Genomic DNA, 17,973 nt, shown 5'->3' with positions numbered 1-17,973 from the left:
TCGACATAGGAGAGTACGATAAATAGCAAAGTATGCAGACAACACAATACAAAATCACAGGGGATAATGTAAATGTAGATCCAGGTTCTAAAATTGAAAACAAATAAGGTAAGCATTTTTTAAGGTCCCAGTATTTTGTATCAGTCCATTTTTTTCGTGATTCAGAATTTTGATGAAAAATCGATGTTAAGATGGACAGTAATGATTCGGAAAATTTTGTGAAAAAAAAAAATATATTGATCATTGTTACGTGGATCCCACTTTTCAAACAAACCGAAGTAAGTCGACATAGTCACGTCGTTGCTGATAACACCATTAACTACATAACATGACATGATAATATTAAGGCTTATAAAAACCTTAATTAATTAGTGTATGAAGTTTGAATAAAATCTAATGTTTTGTTCTTAAGCTTTATAGTTGAAACTAAAATTGAGTTTGAATAAAATCTAATGTTTTGTTCTTAAGCTTTATAGTTGATCTTTTGACCCCAAACTCAATCCCAATATGTTTCCTTATTTGCTACCACTGTAAGAAGTTTAATCAAAATTAATTAATTCATTCTCATATTATCATGGGGAATTTAAGATTTTGTGAAATAAACTATATTTAGTAACAATGACCTTTGTAGCCGACCATTTGACCCCAAATTCAATCCCAAGCTGTGTCACTTCCTATGATATCATTGTGTGCAGTTTGATCAAAATTAGTCAATTCTTTCTCAAGTTAACCTCTGGAAACCAATTACGGACAAACCGACCGACACAAAACGGTGACAAACACTGAAGTCCCCTCCGGTTGCAACGGCAGGGGACTAAAAAGTATCACAGAGGTCTTGGACACTTCTCGTAAATATGTATCATTGTGAAGATCGTAAGGATATGTGTTTGAATCAGATTACCCCCCTGACTACGGAGATGATGTATACGTACCTTGATCTTCACAAGTAGAGCCTGTGAAGCCGGGCTGACAGGTGCAGTTGAACACAGCTCCGTCATCGGTACAGTTTCCACCGTTTTTACATGGAACCGAATCACATGGTTCCACCACTATTAAATCAAAATCACAGGAGAGTACGATAAATAGCAAAGTATGCAGACAACACAATACAAAATCACAGGGGATAATGTAAATGGTATGTAGAAAACACAATATATAATAACAGGGGGAGTACGATAAATGGCAAAGTATGCAGACAACACAATACAAAATCACAGGGGATAATGTAAATGGCATGTAGAAAACACAATACATAATAACAGGAGGAGTATGTAGACAACACAATACAAGATAATAGGGGAGTACTATAAATGGTTAAGCATGTAGAAAACATAATACAAAATCATTATCTCCATTGCTGAGGTCTTAATTACATTCATATTCTATTTAGTGAACTTTCCTGATCATATTTCGAAGTTAGTGGTTCATCATTACTGACGCTCACTACAACATGAACTTTTCAAAACAACATGAACTTTTCAAAACAACATGGACTTTCAATAACAAACTGGACTGTCAATAACAACATGAACTTTCAAAAAATAACACGATTTTACAAACAACATGGGCGCATTTCTTTTGATTGCTTATTATGTTAATTTCCAAAGGACCGTCTTTCCAAGTCCACGTTGAACTAGAGGGTATGTGAGGTCCATTTTGGACTCCAGACAATACATTAAATGTGACTACTTACCGCAAGCTCCTGGCTCTATTCTTATCAAATCTAAGGCGATGTCACTATCCCAGCTAGATCCTCTAACAGCTTCTATTATAATCTACAAAATGTGGTTTACATTAGACAAATAGTCAACAAAGCAATACCATAGTAACAATAAATAACTCATTAGATATGTTATATATATAATATAATACATGAAGATGTTCCAATACCGACGAATGGTATTTTTTCTTCTATAACATACAGGAGCATACGAATAAGTATTTGTCTTCCGTTACTAAAGTTATTTATTTTACACCATTACCACCATTGAAAAGTTTTAGCTTCATATTTTCATTTAAGTTTAATATAAAAAATAATTAATTGCGTCCCGAAAAAATGTTCACGGCATATGGACTATGTACTGATTGTGCATGCACCCAAAGCAAAATAAATTACTTTATATTATACGATTTTTGTGTTAATTGGACACATATACACACGATTAAACATCGTCCATATTAATACTATAAATGTCATAGTCTCAAACCGACTCTTTCGAAATATATTCTGTATTTGCGTATGACATAGTTATCTGTGCTTGCGGATAGGTATTGATTGTAATACGTTTTCAATCGTAACGTCATACTTTTCAAAGATTACGACGTGAATTTCGCTTACAGAATAACGACGTCAAAATGGATACCTACCCGCAAGTACACTTACGTCCCAAGCCTAAACCGTTCGGATTGTAAAATGTCTGAACTATCTAATTCCATCTACTCTGAATATTCAACCTGTTCCCTAACATTTTTGTCCAAATTGTGCATTTCTCGGATTATCAGAATCCGGATTATTGCGCATCGACCGTACCTTGAGATTATTGAGCGCTGGTAGAGTTCTTTTCGTTTGCAGCCAAACGTCTCCCTGATTCCCAGTCTCAGACCAAAGCGTCTGATCCACACTGGTACCGAAGGCTCCCTCCTCGTCCCCGTCCTCCGGCGGACTAGCCGTAGCCCCAGTCACTCTCAGTCTAAGGGTATCCACTGTCGGTCCGTTCATATTGTACCAAAACGTAAAGCATTTTTCTCCAACTGTAACATGGATACAAAATAATCAAATACTCCTTCCCTCTATTTCGTTTTCTGACATTCATACATGAAAGAGATCTAGAGGTTAATCACCTCAATTTAATTAAAAATAATGTCCTTATCACCAGGGGATCTGACAACATCCAATTAGGGGTCATGCTCTTTTGAACGGAGTGAAAAAGGGATCTGTATTTTAATCAGATTGTAATCATCTGAACTTCATTTTTTTCAAATTATGCATCCGTTCAGTTAATACATATCGATTTAAAACCCAATCTTTTTAATGTTTAATTTTGCTGTATATTACCTGGGAAGTTGAGGCCGGATTCAAGTCTGGCGATATCTCCTGGTGCTCGTGGTGAGGACATTTCAGCATACAGGTACTGTACATTAGAATACGCAATGGACGGCCCTGTACCGACGGAGGGGGTGGATCCCTGTATGGATGTAGCAGATTGAAATATTTAATGTGTATACATTGTTGTATTTTATATTTCATGTAATATTGATGTATGAGGGTGCGGCTCTGTTTTGGTTGTGAAGGACAAGACACCCTGTACATGATATAGGCACCTGTAGCAAGGCAAATGCAGGTGAACTTGTTATGACACCTGAAAAATACAAAATACCGGATAGTTCCTGACTAGCCAATCGGACACTATGCATGTTATTCACAGTGTGGGTAGGTATTGTCCAATAACACACGTGCTCTGGACACTGAAGGAAGCGGTTGGATATACAGGTAAGTCATTATGTTAGATCGATATACAGGTAAGTTATTATGTTAGATCGACATACAGGTAAGTCATTATGTTAGGTCGATATACAGGTAAGTCATTATGTTAGATCGATATACAGGTAAGTTATTATGTTAGATCGATATACAGGTAAGTCATTATGTTAGGTCGATATACAGGTAAGTCATTATGTTAGATCGACATACAGGTAAGTCATTATGTTAGGTCGATATACAGGTAAGTCATTATGTTAGATCGACATACAGGTAAGTCATTATGTTAGATCGATATACATGCAAGTCATTATGTTAGAGCGACATACAGGTAAGTCATTATGTTAGGTCGATATACAGGTAAGTCATTATGTTAGATCGATATACAGGTAAGTCATTATGTTAGGTCGATATACAGGTAAGTCATTATGTTAGATCGATATACATGTAAGTCATTATGTTAGATCGACATACAGGTAAGTCATTATGTTAGATCGACATACAGGTGAGTCATTATGTTAGATCGATATACATGTAAGTCATTATGTTAGATCGACATACAGGTAAGTCATTATGTTAGGTCGATATACAGGTAAGTTATTATGTTAGATCGACATACAGGTAAGTCATTATGTTAGATCGGCATACAGGTAAGTCATTATGTTAGATCGATATACATGTAAGTCATTATGTTAGATCGATATACAGGTAAGTAATTATGTTAGATTATATGAAGAAGTTAGTATTGAATTGTTGGAAAGTAATTAAATGTTAGCAAACTCTATTCTGAACATAAATATAATAATAATATAATAACTATGATTTATATGAATTAATTGTTACTATTACATTAGTTGTACTAGTTATTTTACCTACATATGTATTAGAAGGTCATCATTTAATAGTTGGACTTCACAGTTATTGATTTAAGCATACAATGTAAGTGATTCGAAGATGTAAATTGTCTAAGCTGAAGCCAGGGTTTTTAATAGTTACTTTATATTCTACAGTTATAGAGAAATATGACATTATACGTAGAGAAGTCAAGTCATCGTGAAACCCTTGCCAAATCATGCGGGGTAGGTATTTACACAATATGTATCAATCTTGCAAATATCATAATTTGTATTGGCATCATTAGAAAATTGTATAAATTCGAAAATCTATAATGACCAGACATAATTGCCTAGTGCAATGAATTAGAAGTATATTATATTACTGTTTATAGGAGTTATAGACAATTTCCTATGTAATACCTTTCTGTATTTATAAAGGAAACGATAGCGACACCAATATAATGTAAGTGATAATTGTGAGAGAATACGAGTATGTAACCCTGGTACATATATATGTATGCCTGTTTTTGTGTTCATATGGTTTCCGCCTTGCGGAAATTAAGGAATAAAACGACAAATGTGTTCCTTGTAGTCCATGACATGCATTTTCGTGTCAAAGAACACGTGAGGACAAAAATTAAGTTAGGAAGAAGAGAAAAGATATTATATGTATTTAGCTGTATATCAATTAACGCAATTCGGTGTTTTAATACTGGATATACCCTTTTACATTTAGCACTTCAAAGACAACGTGAAAAGCGCAAAAATAAAATAACCGCTGAAATAAATAGGTTTACAGTAAACCCTGGACAGTTTTACATACCGTGTTGACCGTAAAATCAAAGTTGTCGTCCCGAGAATCAACCATAAAACAGGTCTGACCAGCCTCATAGTCGCACACGATCGTCGGATCGCCTGTAAAAAGGACCAACCACTGTACACAATTTTAAGCAATGTGCAAAATGAACTATGGAATGAGATAACAATGTCGCGTTTCTTGAAAATGGATACATGAACGACATGCGCATGTATATGTGACACGTATAAAATCACATGTGAAGTTTCGATTTTTTTATATATGTTACATGTACAGGGTTTTTGAAAGAAAAAAATCGATACCATTACATAGGGTATATTGTTATATAGACAATAAATGTAATCATAAGTAAACACACCTTATATGCGAGTCATAATCGTTTATGTGCTTTGCTTAAATAGAATGAGATTATAATTGAATTGTGTTTAGTTCTATATGGAACCAATTCTCTTTTATCCAGATGAATGTATGGCCCACAACAAAAAATGTATTTTCATACTCATCTCACCATCATCATCATCACCATCATCATCATCATCATCATCATCATCATCTGAATCATTTTCATCATCATCTGAATCATTATCATCATCATCTGAATCATCATTATTTTCATCTGAATAATCAACACCATCATCATCATTAGCATCATCATTTTCATCTGAATCACCTTCATCATCATTATCATCATCATCATCATCATCATCATCATCATCATCATCATCATCATCATTATAATCATCATCATCATCATCATCATTCCGTAGCAGTATCATCATTTCAATCACTATCTTCACCCATCGTCATCATATATATCATCATTTCCATCATCACCAGAATTATCTTTTTGTTTTACACTATCATCATCATCAACATCATCATCATCATCATATTGTTTCACACTATTATCATCATCATCATCATCATCATACTCATCACATCATCATCATCAGCATCATCATCATCATCTCATCAACAACATGTCATCGACACTTTCATCATTACAGGCATTTGGATCAAATGTACAGGTACATTTAATTATTTTATTCAAACTTACTGATGAGGGTATCACAGTTAGCGCCCGTGAAACCACTATCACACGTGCACGTGTACGATCCACCTTTGCCATCTACGCACGTGCCATACAAACAGGGGTTGGTAAGACAACCTGTAAAAGTAAAATAAACCAAATCAAAAAGTTGTCACCACGGCATAACGGTGTCGTGAGGATGTACACGATTATAAGTACATCTGTCTATGATATACATGAAATGCTGATGAGGGAAAGACGTGATTTGTCATACATATCGTACAAATCAAAAACACAAGGCCAATTAAACCAATTGCATTGGTAATATTGTTATTCAATCAACCACATTTAATGTGCTCAACCCTATAATATATCAATCGTGTGTCCATGACGCTCTGGGCGGCAACATTCATAACCATTATAATATTTTGGTTTGAGCACCGTCTGTTAAAACCTCTGCTTTATGTGATATCTCACCTGCCCCCGAGGTTTTCAATGTAAGGTTGAAGCCTCTATTAATGTATATGATATCTCACCTGCCCCCGAGGTTTTCAATGTAAGGTTGAAGCCTCTATTAATGTATATGATATCTCACCTGCCCCCGAGGTTTTCAATGTAAGGTTGAAGCCTCTATTAATGTATATGATATCTCACCTGCCCCCGAGGTTTTCAATGTAAGGTTGAAGCCTCTATTAATGTGTATGATATCTCACCTGCCCCCGAGGTTTTCAATGTAAGGTTGAAGCCTCTATTAATGTATATAATATCTCACCTGCCCCCGAGGTTTTCAATGTAAGGTTGAAGCCTCTATTAATGTATATGATATCTCACCTGCCCCCGAGGTTTTCACTGTAAGGTTGAAGCCTCTATTCGCCTGTATGTTGCTGACAAAGTCCGCGTCAAATACCAGCATCATTGTGTTTTTATTGTCCACACTAGTCGTATAGGTGAGTCCCTGAATCCTACCGCAGTGTCTGGAAGTATTTAAGTTAGCTTAGGCACCCAGAAGTTGTTTGATGTATATTTAATAAATTCACACATTACAGAGTTACCTGTTCTTGCAAGTAGGTATTAATAATATATTTGTAGGCGTAACGTCATATGAAAACGAACTTTATTTGTGCTCACAAATTCTCAGCAGAGTTCTTCACTAGATTATCTCAACCCTAATTTGATACTTTAGAATCAGGCATGTAGTAGAGACAAAATAATCAAGCCAATTGTTGGTGATGTTTTCAATATTCCTTAGTCTAATGGCCAATCTAGTCTGCTGCAAACGGATTTCATACTACCGTATACGCAGTCAAAATGAAGGTCAATCCCTAATGAACCGTGTAAGTTGTTTCGTTATCTTGCTATTTACCTGATACCTGTTTGTCCAATCAGGTTATACTGTACTTCCAAGGTGTGATAACAGACCGAGCTGGTACTGGACAGCAAAAGGTCATCGATGGTCAAATGTATATGTAAATTGGCAGGACCCTGTTGAAGTAAAGGTGAAACTGGTTTAACCGAATACAAAAGAAGGCATTTTGATCTATCAGAATTTATTCCTTCCTTTCACCCTGTTACTACTGACGTCAAATACTGTTATAGACTTTGTTTAGAACAAGTATACCAACTTGATACCAGTAAACCATATCACCTATTTGGGAACATAATTTATTATAACGGTAACATGAACAGTGCTATTATAGCTATATGTATATACCGTATTTAGAAGCCTTAACGTATGTACCATATATGAGAACAATGTCATCCGGTAAATTCCACGGAAACATGAATTGTCCCGATTTGGAAGCAATTATTACCGTTACTTACCATATTTAGAACATTTTTGTATACCATACTTGGAAACCATTATTATCATTATATATGTATTTAGAAACTTTTTACCAATTACACTGATATATCGTACAGTGGAACTTGGTTGATACGAATTCGGATAATTCGACAACCCGGCTTAATACGAAGTCCGAATTCCTTCTTTATCTTTGTTTAAAGAACTTGGATAATTCGAATTCTTGTTCTCTTGTTCACATTATTTTACGACATGGAACTTGTCTATCTTTACCAAGTAAAGAGATCGTCAGAAGACATGATAACTAGTTTAGTTCGAAGTTTTATCTCAGTCCCTTCGAATTCGTATTAACCGAGTTCCACTGTATTTGGAAGAAATTCTTATTATTGGTTGGTATTTACCGTTATGTACCAGACACACTTCTGGCCCGAGACGTAGTTATTAGGATAATTTGGAGATAAAATCGTTTGTGGGACACCAGCGGCCAAGGTGATATCTCCTCCGCAACCTAAAATCATAATATTATTATATATATGAAAAAAACAATCAAACTTATACGTAACAATCAAACTTATACGTAATCTATCAAACGTATACAATAATAGGTTGTTTTGCCAATCAACTAATCAGATTGTAAATCAACCAATAAAATATTTGTTAAATAAATCAAGGAAATGTATCCACCAAGCGAAATTGTTTTTGCAAGCCAACCAATTAAATATTTTTATTTTTTAAGTATCCGCCAATCGAAACAGGTGTAGACTTGGTGTTACCTGCGTCTGTGACGAGAGTCTCACAGTTGGTACCAGTTACGTCCCTTGGACAGACGCATACACACCGGTGGTTAACAAATCCCTTGTGTTGACAGACCGGAGGGCTCTTACACCCAGCTACAAAAGATATCAACTTACTGTAAACATACATATTTAGTGGTAGTTTTATTTTAGCGCTTTTCGCACTGTCTTTGAAGCGCTAATTCATTTACAGCGCTAAATTTTGTAAAAGGGGATTTCCTGCATGGAACTACCGAATTGCAACAAGTTACATCTGCGCTGATAAAACAAATTTTCCATTTTTCGTATTTATACTAAAATATGACATCGCTTAAATACATATTGTAAGAAAATTTACACTATTTGGGAAGCAATTAAAATTGAAACTTTAAAGTTATATATTTAAACGACCTGTAAAAGTAAAATATGTTTGGTACTGTTGTAAAGTCAAAAGTGTGTTGAATTATTCTTTAAATGTTTTTTTTCATTTGTTTTCATTTTCACTTTCATTTTTTGTCCATTTTTCCTTTATTGGCTGATTAAGCAAATTTTTAAGCCAATGGAAATGCTCCTTTCTAACAAAATTAAATAATTTGCTACATACATGTACAGCTATAGGAGTCTATGACGTCCTGTGTGTCATAAAAACTGAGTTCGTTGGCTGAGTTAGCCAGGAAGTTTAATCGTGTGTCGAATAAACGTATCGTCGGACTTCCGTTTATTGTAAACGCCTGAAAAGGGGGTGAAATAACAACAATTAAGTTCCTTATCTTAGATCATTTAAATTCCGTTTAAAAATCCAATCAACTGGAGGTAAAAAATGAAGTTTCATTACTAGAATTTTACTTTGCGCACTTCAATATATCTATTGTCACGCCATGATATGGTCAAGCAAGACAACAGCCGACTTTTTCATTGAGTTATGAAAAGATTCATGAAATAGAAAACATCATTTGCTTACATATATGAGAAAATAATTGTCATATATAGTAGTATTGGAAATATATCCATTTACTATTTATCTATGTATGGCTATTCAACACAATCTATAAAATCGCGTTTATTTCCGAACATCAAAATTCTGACACTGACCTTTAATTAGTCGTGGATGACGTCATTTCATCAAAACTTACCCATAGAGAATACTGCATGACGGATGCCACGTCATACGGGTTTACATCATCCGTAGTTAGTTTCCTCATATTATAATTGGTCGTTCCCCCGTTTACGTTCGCCCACAGAATCTCAACATAATTGTCTCGATCTGTTCTACTCTGCTCGTGGTGTCCACCCATAGCATGTAACATCTCGTGTAAAGTAATACTGTTCTGTTAAAGAAGATTGTGACATCTCGTGTAATGTAATACTATTCTGTTAAAGAAAATGGCGACATCTCGTGTAAAGTAATACTATTCTGTTAAAGAAAATGGCGACATCTCGTGTAACGTAATATTATTCTGTTAAAGAAAATAGTGACATCTCGTGTAAAGTAATACTGTTCTGTTGAAGAAAATGGTAACATCTCAAGTACAGTAATACGGTTCTGTTAAAGAAAATGATGATATCTAGTGTAAATTAATACCGTTCTGTCAAAGAAAATGGTAATATCTCAAGTAAACTAATACTGTTCTGTTAAAGGAAATTGTGACATCTAGTGTAAAGTAATACTGTTCTGTTAAAGAAAATGGTGATATATCGTGTAAAGTAATACTGTTCTGTTAAAGAAAATGGTGACATCTCGTGTAAAGTAATACTATTCTATTAATAAAATGATGACATCTCGTGTAAATTAACACTGTTCAGTTAATGAAAATGGTGACATCTCGTGTAAAATAATACTTTTCTTGTCGACATCTCGTGTAAACAAATACTGTTCTAATAAAGAAAATGGTAACATCACGTGTAAATTGATACTGTTCTGTTAATAAAAATGATGACATCTCGTGTAAAGCACTACTGTTCTGTTAATGAAAATGGTACATCTCGTGTAAATTATTACTTTCCTATAAAGAAAATGGCGACATCTCGTGTAAAGACATTCTGTTCTAATAAAGAAAATAGTTGTATCTCATGGTGTTAAGTAAAACTGTTAGATACGGTATTTATAAATTTATACTGTTAAAACCGGTAATAGTTAAGCTAAACAATGTCGGTTCTAATTCAAATGAACCCATTTTGTCTGGTTATCTATAGGTTAAATTCTGCATATTCCATGGTTACGAAAACGTCTTAAGTCTAAAACAGTCTTACCTTTAGAATTCAAAATTGACGTTACAAAATGTTACGTCATATCTGATTGGGTAAGTCTAAGTTTAAGTCTAAGATTGTCTCATGATTCTGGATTCAAATTTAGAAATAGAAAGTGTTCGCTTACCGTCACACATCCGGGAGTTTGTAAACTTAGGTTTTGTCTGCCTGAAAATACTCTGCCTACATACGAATAACAGCCGCTGCAACAAAAAAAAATGAACATAATATATGAGTCCCCTCCATAATACGCGCCGAATTCTAATGTCTCAAATGAGAAATTAAAACACTTGGTTGCTACAGTACCATCAATATTGGAATAGAAAAATGGCACGCTGTCTTTGAATGGTAATTCATTTTAGAAAAAAAAACTTTCGTATGTTGTTTTCGGACACAACTTCAAATTAGGATAATTAAAAAACACTTCTAAAATTAATTAAAATCAAGTTCAGTTATAGAAATGTAGATAATATAAAGGATTATCCTTGCCTGCATCAACTAGTTTACTTATTACATACATTAATGAATATCTGGATGATGACCTCGTTATAATTTTTCTGCTGATCGTGTTGTCATTGACGACAAGTCATCAGAGACTTAATAGATATACAACGCAGTTAACCTTTCCAAGTTCTAAATAAAATATGTCTTGTAGCCTTAAGCTTATATATCTTGTATAAATGTTTTGAAGGTTATTTCATTTCAACATATTTTATTGACAATAGGCCTACACATTATGAATAGTCAGGTACCAAAGGATGGATTAGTCATATCCACAAACACCATGTTCCATATGAAACAGTTTGGCAACTTGTAGTATTTTATAAAAAAAGTTATTAACAATATCTAATTTTACCTTGATAATAATCACGAAAGATGTGATTAAGCAAAGTGTATATCCATGTAAACATAATTCACTTTACCTGTCACTGAAGATGTAAACATAAGATTGATGTCCGAGTTGTGTTGACAGTGCAGACGATTGCTGCAACCATCGCACACATGTTTTAGTTGCCATTTCTTGAAATGCCCCAGTGATAATGTTCCGTTGCGAAGCGCCTTTCAAAATTAAAAAGTTAAGAATGCTGAATTCCATGTCAGAAAAATACATTATTTCAATTCTAAGACAATAATCTGTTATGAATAAATGATATGTTTTATTGCGGCCAAAATGTTTGTGATTAAATTAGAAAACAATAAAACGCATGACAAATGTATATATAAATACGTTTTTGTATCTATTGGACGCGGTTTTTTCCTTGATTTCCTCAGTAATCTATAGAAACTATCGGGTATAATGAATTAAGCTGTGAAAATCATTCGAATGGACAGACTAACATACATGATGCCTCATGAAATGTACAACACAGAACTTATGATCTGTAAAATTCTTAATTTAACATTATATGCATGTTAAGATTGAACCATACAAACGGAAGTAACCTTAAAATTACTCATAACACTGTAAAAATGTTAAATGAAATTGTAGACAATAACATGGATTCATGATCTGACCGACCGTATGAATTAATTTCACTGCATTGAAGATATAAATGTAATGATTTTGGCTGTACTACCAAAAATCAGTTTCAGCTCTTATTTGTACTAACAACGTATTATTACTAAGTATTGAAATTCGCTCGAAAACGTTGGTAATGTTTGATTTTTAATAAAATAATAAAAGCGTCTTGATTCATGAGTATGAAAATTACGGCACATATAACTATAGCCGCGAATACATCATGATCACAGATGAGCTTCCCAGCTGTGCCTTTTTGATATTTCAACTGCTATTTGATCTATATAAACTTTATTTATATAACTTATATAAATCACTCTCGATGGCCCGGATGTAAGCGCGCGAGGGGTCTTAGTGTGGGAGGACACCGGAGTGCCCGGAGAAAACCCATGTGATCGGGCAGGTGACCCCTAACCTTTTCATGTCCGTGCAGGGGATCGAATCCCGGCCGGCTAGGTGAAAGGCGAGCGGCTTAACCACTACACCACCCGACCACCCGATTTGATCTCCTAGTTAATGTGATATTGTTACGTCCTCTTCGAAACGGTAAGGGAATAATATTGAGTATGTTAATCAGATTGTTTTCTAATATCACTTACTGAATGAAGGATCTATTTCGTAAGGTATGATAGCCTGCTCCCACAGAGGACTGAAGATGAAATTGTCCATTCGGCCGTCTGAATCTTGCTAGATTTGAAAGAATAGAAATATTTCTATTAAAAGAGACCTAACAAGTTGTTTTTCATGGAAAAATACATCGTATTTGAGATAACGGTATTTATATGGAGACTAATGTTCATCGAGGACAGTCTTCTTTATTTTAATTTTGTTCGACATAGATTTTTCAATAATGTATTCATTTCAAATTAAAATTCAACAAAGATTATCTTCAAAATGGTTTATTACTAATGATTGCGGAAAAGGAAAACATTTAAAAGCATGTTTCATAACAAATCATATGCAAAAAAACTAATTGAGAACATACACATATGAAACTTATATAACGTTAAAAACAGTAAAATAAATCTACCTACCAGCATCATTAAAAAAACTTCCGTTGTACAACTTACTGTAATTTACACATTTCAAGAGGACTCTATTTAACGCTTTTGTGTAAAACATTGCGCTAAAACTAAATTGGTCAAAGCACATTCCATACTCGTCGTAAATATAACAATAATTATAAACGAATACATTATGTAACTTACCCGCTCTGAGTGTTATATGTAACTTACCCGCTCTGAGTGTTTTATGTAACTTACCCGTTCTGAGTGCTATATGTTACTTACCCGTTATGAACGTTGTATGCTACTTACCAGTTCGGAACACTACGTGACTGACCCGTTCAGAACGCTATATATCACGTAAAGGCTCATTTACACGGTGTGTTTTTCCACATGTTGTCAAAACAAACCTGCACTGACCAAATGTGGCAAGAATGTTTACATGGTATGCAATATGCATTATCATAATATGTTCATTTCTGAGGGTTTACTAATAAGTAGAATAAAAGAGACAACAAGGAAGGTAAATCCATTTGTTACTTGACGAAAGGAAATGATCATGATAATTTTTTATTATCAAATCTTAATATAGGCTTGAAAATAGTATGGTGAAATATCTTAAATTTAATATCGACATTTTACATTCTTTCTTACAAGGTTTATTAAAAGCTTAGAATTATCTATAGACATGCGAAAAAAAATCTCATGAAGTATTTCTCGATTTTTAAAAAAAAATCAATTTGGCCCTATTTCTGGAATAATAATGTATTAAGATGAAAGTTTCGACCTATTTAATTTGAATTTTTAAAATAAAATACAATAAATTGGTACAAGAAAGGAAATATACATATGCATGTATACTGAAAAAATCATTATGATGTAAATAGTTAAACAACAAGGTAATGTACACTATTCATATTCGTAGGGTATACACCTCTACAATCTATCTTCTGATTGGTCAGTTCCGTCTGCTTTTCCATACGGAATAGAACATGTTCTATTTGGTCTGCTTTGCATATCTGCCTGCAGACACCACGTGTGGTCAAAAAAAAACACACGTGGAAAAACCCACCGTGTAAACTGGCCTTTACCTGTTCAGAACGCTATATATAACTTACTCGTTCTGAGTGCTATATGTAACTTACCCGTTTTAAGTTCCATATGATACTTACCCGTTCAGAACGCTATATGTTACTGACCCGTTCAGAATGCTATATGTAACTTACCCGTTCTGAGTGTTATATGTAACTTACCCGTTTTCAGTTTTATATGTTACTTACCCGTTCAGAACGCTATATGTTACTGACCCGTTCAGAACGCTATATGTTACTGATACGTTCAGAACGCTGTATGTTACTGACCCGTTCAGAACGCTATATGTTACTGACCCGTTCAGAACGCTATATGTTACTTACCCGATTTAAGTGTTATATATTACTTACCCTTTCTGATTCGAGTCCCATCATCACTTTCTGTTGGTGTGTAAGTTTGTGCGAGTCCTTGTTTTGTCCCCAGATGCTCTCTCTGTGTCGCTCCAGATATTCAGCGCCTTTGGCCTATATCAGGAATGTCAACAGATTTTACATTTGTTGTTACAAGGATTACCGAAACATGTATTTACATTCCCTTACTTATAGTTGTTCGGGATACCATAAGGATACATATATCATTTATTTTGGTCTTGTGACCCAGGAATAACAATCTGGACTCACATCAGCACAAAAAATAACATAAAATTATTTATTTCGCCTTTGGTGCATGCGCAATCATTACTTCATTCCATATAGGATATTGTGCCACGGAATTTTTTCGGGATGCAATTAATTATTTTTCATTTTTTTTTAACTTTAAGTAAAATCAAAAAGCTCAAACTTTTCAATGGTGGTAATGAAGTTACTTACCCTGTGAAACTTGCCATCGTAATTAATCAGCATACTCTCTAGTACTAGGGCGAGGTTCGAATCGGCGTCGACTTTCTGTAACGGAAGGATTTATTTTATTCTCACTTCACAGAAACGTAAGAAGATAGTTTCGTTGAAACTTACCTTACTTTGACTTTTCAGAAATGTAAGAAGAAAATTTTGTTGTTACGCCTAGGAATAGCTTTTATCGCATAGTTGACAAAAAACGTCTCATCCGAGATGCGTACGTATAAATGTATTTCATTTTATAAAGTAGCCTGGAAAATTAATTATAAGCATTGAAGTCACTTTTTTTAAATTTCATCGGGTTATGAAATTAATTTAGTTTGCAAACTTTTGTGAGAATCCGCAACGCGGATTCACACAGTTTGCAAACAAAATTTCTTTCATACCCCGATGAAATTAAAAAATAGTGACGTCAATGCTTAAATGAATAATCGTATTCGGACAGTTAATCAACATGTTGTACCGTTGCATCAAAGTTTGGGGAGCTCAAGTCTTTTTCGTCTTCAGCCGATCGTGCAACTCGATCCTGTGGAGATAAAACAATGCCATTGATAAATCATACATAAAATGAATTCAATAATGAGCCAACTTAATAAATCAAACGACGAACAATCCTGCATATATAGGAAAAAATTGTCAAATACCAAATACGGTTTTATGAAATAATAAAATGACGAACCATGGTACTATTATGTTGAAATAACGAATATGTATTGATAAAATAATAAATGTATATGGAATAAAATGTGGATCAATTATACACATATATGTATAAAACTGTGCAGTAATAATTGTATACGGATCAAAGTGTGGAATAATAAATTAATACTGATCTAACTATAAAATAATCTTAACGATTTAGTTATACAAACGTCAGACGGTGATATATTCTCATATATGTATCTTGATGCAAATGGAATTGAATATTAATGTTAAATTTATCAAAATCGTTGATAAAGATCATATTATTAAAATTATAAATACCAAATTTGTGTAGTGGTATGTGGATTGTTAGGTAATATATTTACATAGCTAGTACTGTTTGATGCTATCCGTTTCCTTCGCTCAGCTGATCGTGTCTTCACAATTCTGAGCATTTCTTCAATCTTCATTTTATTTTCGAGATCTGAAATCAATAACAGAAATATTAAGAAATGTTCAATTTTTAATCAATTTTAACATTGTATTCGAATTGAAGAAATGATTTTTATTGCATTTACGTTTATTTTCATAATGTAATCTTCTGCACGTATGTACAATAAATTAGGCATTATTTGAGAAACTTAAAGTGATTTTCCTCTACAACATCTATGAAAAACAACCGGAGTATCTGAGGATTTCTGGACCATGTCGAGATTGAACTGACCACAGGGCAGACAATTTTGTGTTCACTAGAGCGTTTCGATAAAGGACATAACAAAATTAACACATCAATCGACCAACTGTTCTCAGTGGACTGGTGTTTGCTGTTCACACAGACACTAATTATAGCGGAGATACCATCATCTGCCTCGGGGCCGCTCTGTTTAGATGAAGTTGGAATGTTTGTGCTGTAAAGCTAGACATTGTTTCATTGTAGAATTTTGAACATGTACAGTTTTATATTAAAGATGTTCCACAGTCGACATAGCATAAACGATACTCCTCATTTGGACAATAATTTGTGTTTATTCGTGTGTATGGATATGCTTGATTAACACAAAAATGGTATAAAATAATTTATGTTTCTTTTGATGCTTGTGCAATCAATACTTCCTATTCCATATAGGGCATAGTGCCGTGTTGTTGTTTCTTAAAATTAGAAGCTCAAACTTTTCAATGGTGGTAATGGTGTAAAGTAACAAAATTTTGTAACTGAATAAAAAATATAAAGTCGTCTTTCTTTTTTTATAGAAAAAAACTACCGTTCGTCAGTAGGGTAGCATCTCTATTTCTAGCGGAAGATTCGGAGCACACACACACACATATATATGTTATAAACACAAACGCCTTTATCTATAAGTTTGTTAGGATATTTAATCTAAAGTAAAACTCTTCGAGTTATTTGATTTCTGTTTGATATTTAAGTCATCACTGCTATCTTTACTGCATTATAATGAAAGGGGGTTGCTTTTTAAGTTAAAATATCTTACTCTTTTGTGCTTTTTACTATAATATCTGTTTAAAGAAAAAAAAAATCCGAATACTAGTACCATACTGTAAATTGTCTCATTTGAAGGCTGTCCTAGGTTTTAATAGCATTTGATATAATCATATCATTATAGTGTTGATTTGTGTTTGCACGGATATAGTTTGGAACACAAAAGCTATGCCTATCAAGGTCATATCATACAAAATGTCGCGGATACAGCTTTGTGAATGTGGCTTTTGAATCATTTTCCGTCCAAAATCACCATTTTTCAATATCGTTAAAATATGTTGTAGAGTGTTGAATTTTAAATCGCAATTAACCTCACAGATATATCATCGTTTTCGCTATATGAAATTACAATTTAATTGTGTTTGTTTTCATTTGATTTAGTCGAAATTTACATGCTTGA

General features: G+C 33.9%; 1 protein-coding gene across 1 annotated transcript in view; it reads right to left on the bottom strand.

Annotated features, from left to right (window-relative positions):
- LOC138309073 (MAM and LDL-receptor class A domain-containing protein 1-like) overlaps window positions 1-17,973 on the bottom strand; it is a 48,862-nt gene that overhangs the window by 25,511 nt on the left and 5,378 nt on the right. Inside the window, exons 2-20 of the mRNA XM_069250205.1 lie at window positions 16,462-16,559; window positions 15,897-15,959; window positions 15,407-15,481; window positions 14,948-15,061; window positions 13,101-13,188; window positions 11,906-12,041; window positions 11,110-11,185; window positions 9,869-10,063; window positions 9,340-9,466; window positions 8,736-8,852; window positions 8,364-8,470; window positions 7,525-7,643; window positions 6,993-7,135; window positions 6,189-6,299; window positions 5,138-5,229; window positions 3,056-3,185; window positions 2,531-2,751; window positions 1,694-1,775; window positions 933-1,049 (exon numbers count right to left, since the gene is read on the bottom strand). Coding sequence (XP_069106306.1) covers window positions 933-1,049; window positions 1,694-1,775; window positions 2,531-2,751; window positions 3,056-3,185; window positions 5,138-5,229; window positions 6,189-6,299; window positions 6,993-7,135; window positions 7,525-7,643; window positions 8,364-8,470; window positions 8,736-8,852; window positions 9,340-9,466; window positions 9,869-10,063; window positions 11,110-11,185; window positions 11,906-12,041; window positions 13,101-13,188; window positions 14,948-15,061; window positions 15,407-15,481; window positions 15,897-15,959; window positions 16,462-16,559 — 2,211 coding nt within the window. The remainder of the gene's footprint in view (window positions 1-932; window positions 1,050-1,693; window positions 1,776-2,530; window positions 2,752-3,055; window positions 3,186-5,137; window positions 5,230-6,188; window positions 6,300-6,992; window positions 7,136-7,524; window positions 7,644-8,363; window positions 8,471-8,735; window positions 8,853-9,339; window positions 9,467-9,868; window positions 10,064-11,109; window positions 11,186-11,905; window positions 12,042-13,100; window positions 13,189-14,947; window positions 15,062-15,406; window positions 15,482-15,896; window positions 15,960-16,461; window positions 16,560-17,973) is intronic.

Source organism: Argopecten irradians, chromosome 15, assembly GCF_041381155.1.
Source record: "Argopecten irradians isolate NY chromosome 15, Ai_NY, whole genome shotgun sequence".
NCBI lineage: Eukaryota > Metazoa > Mollusca > Bivalvia > Pectinida > Pectinidae > Argopecten > Argopecten irradians.
The sequence above is the reverse complement of the archived record's forward strand: the minus strand, read 5'-3'. Positions and strand labels throughout refer to the sequence as shown.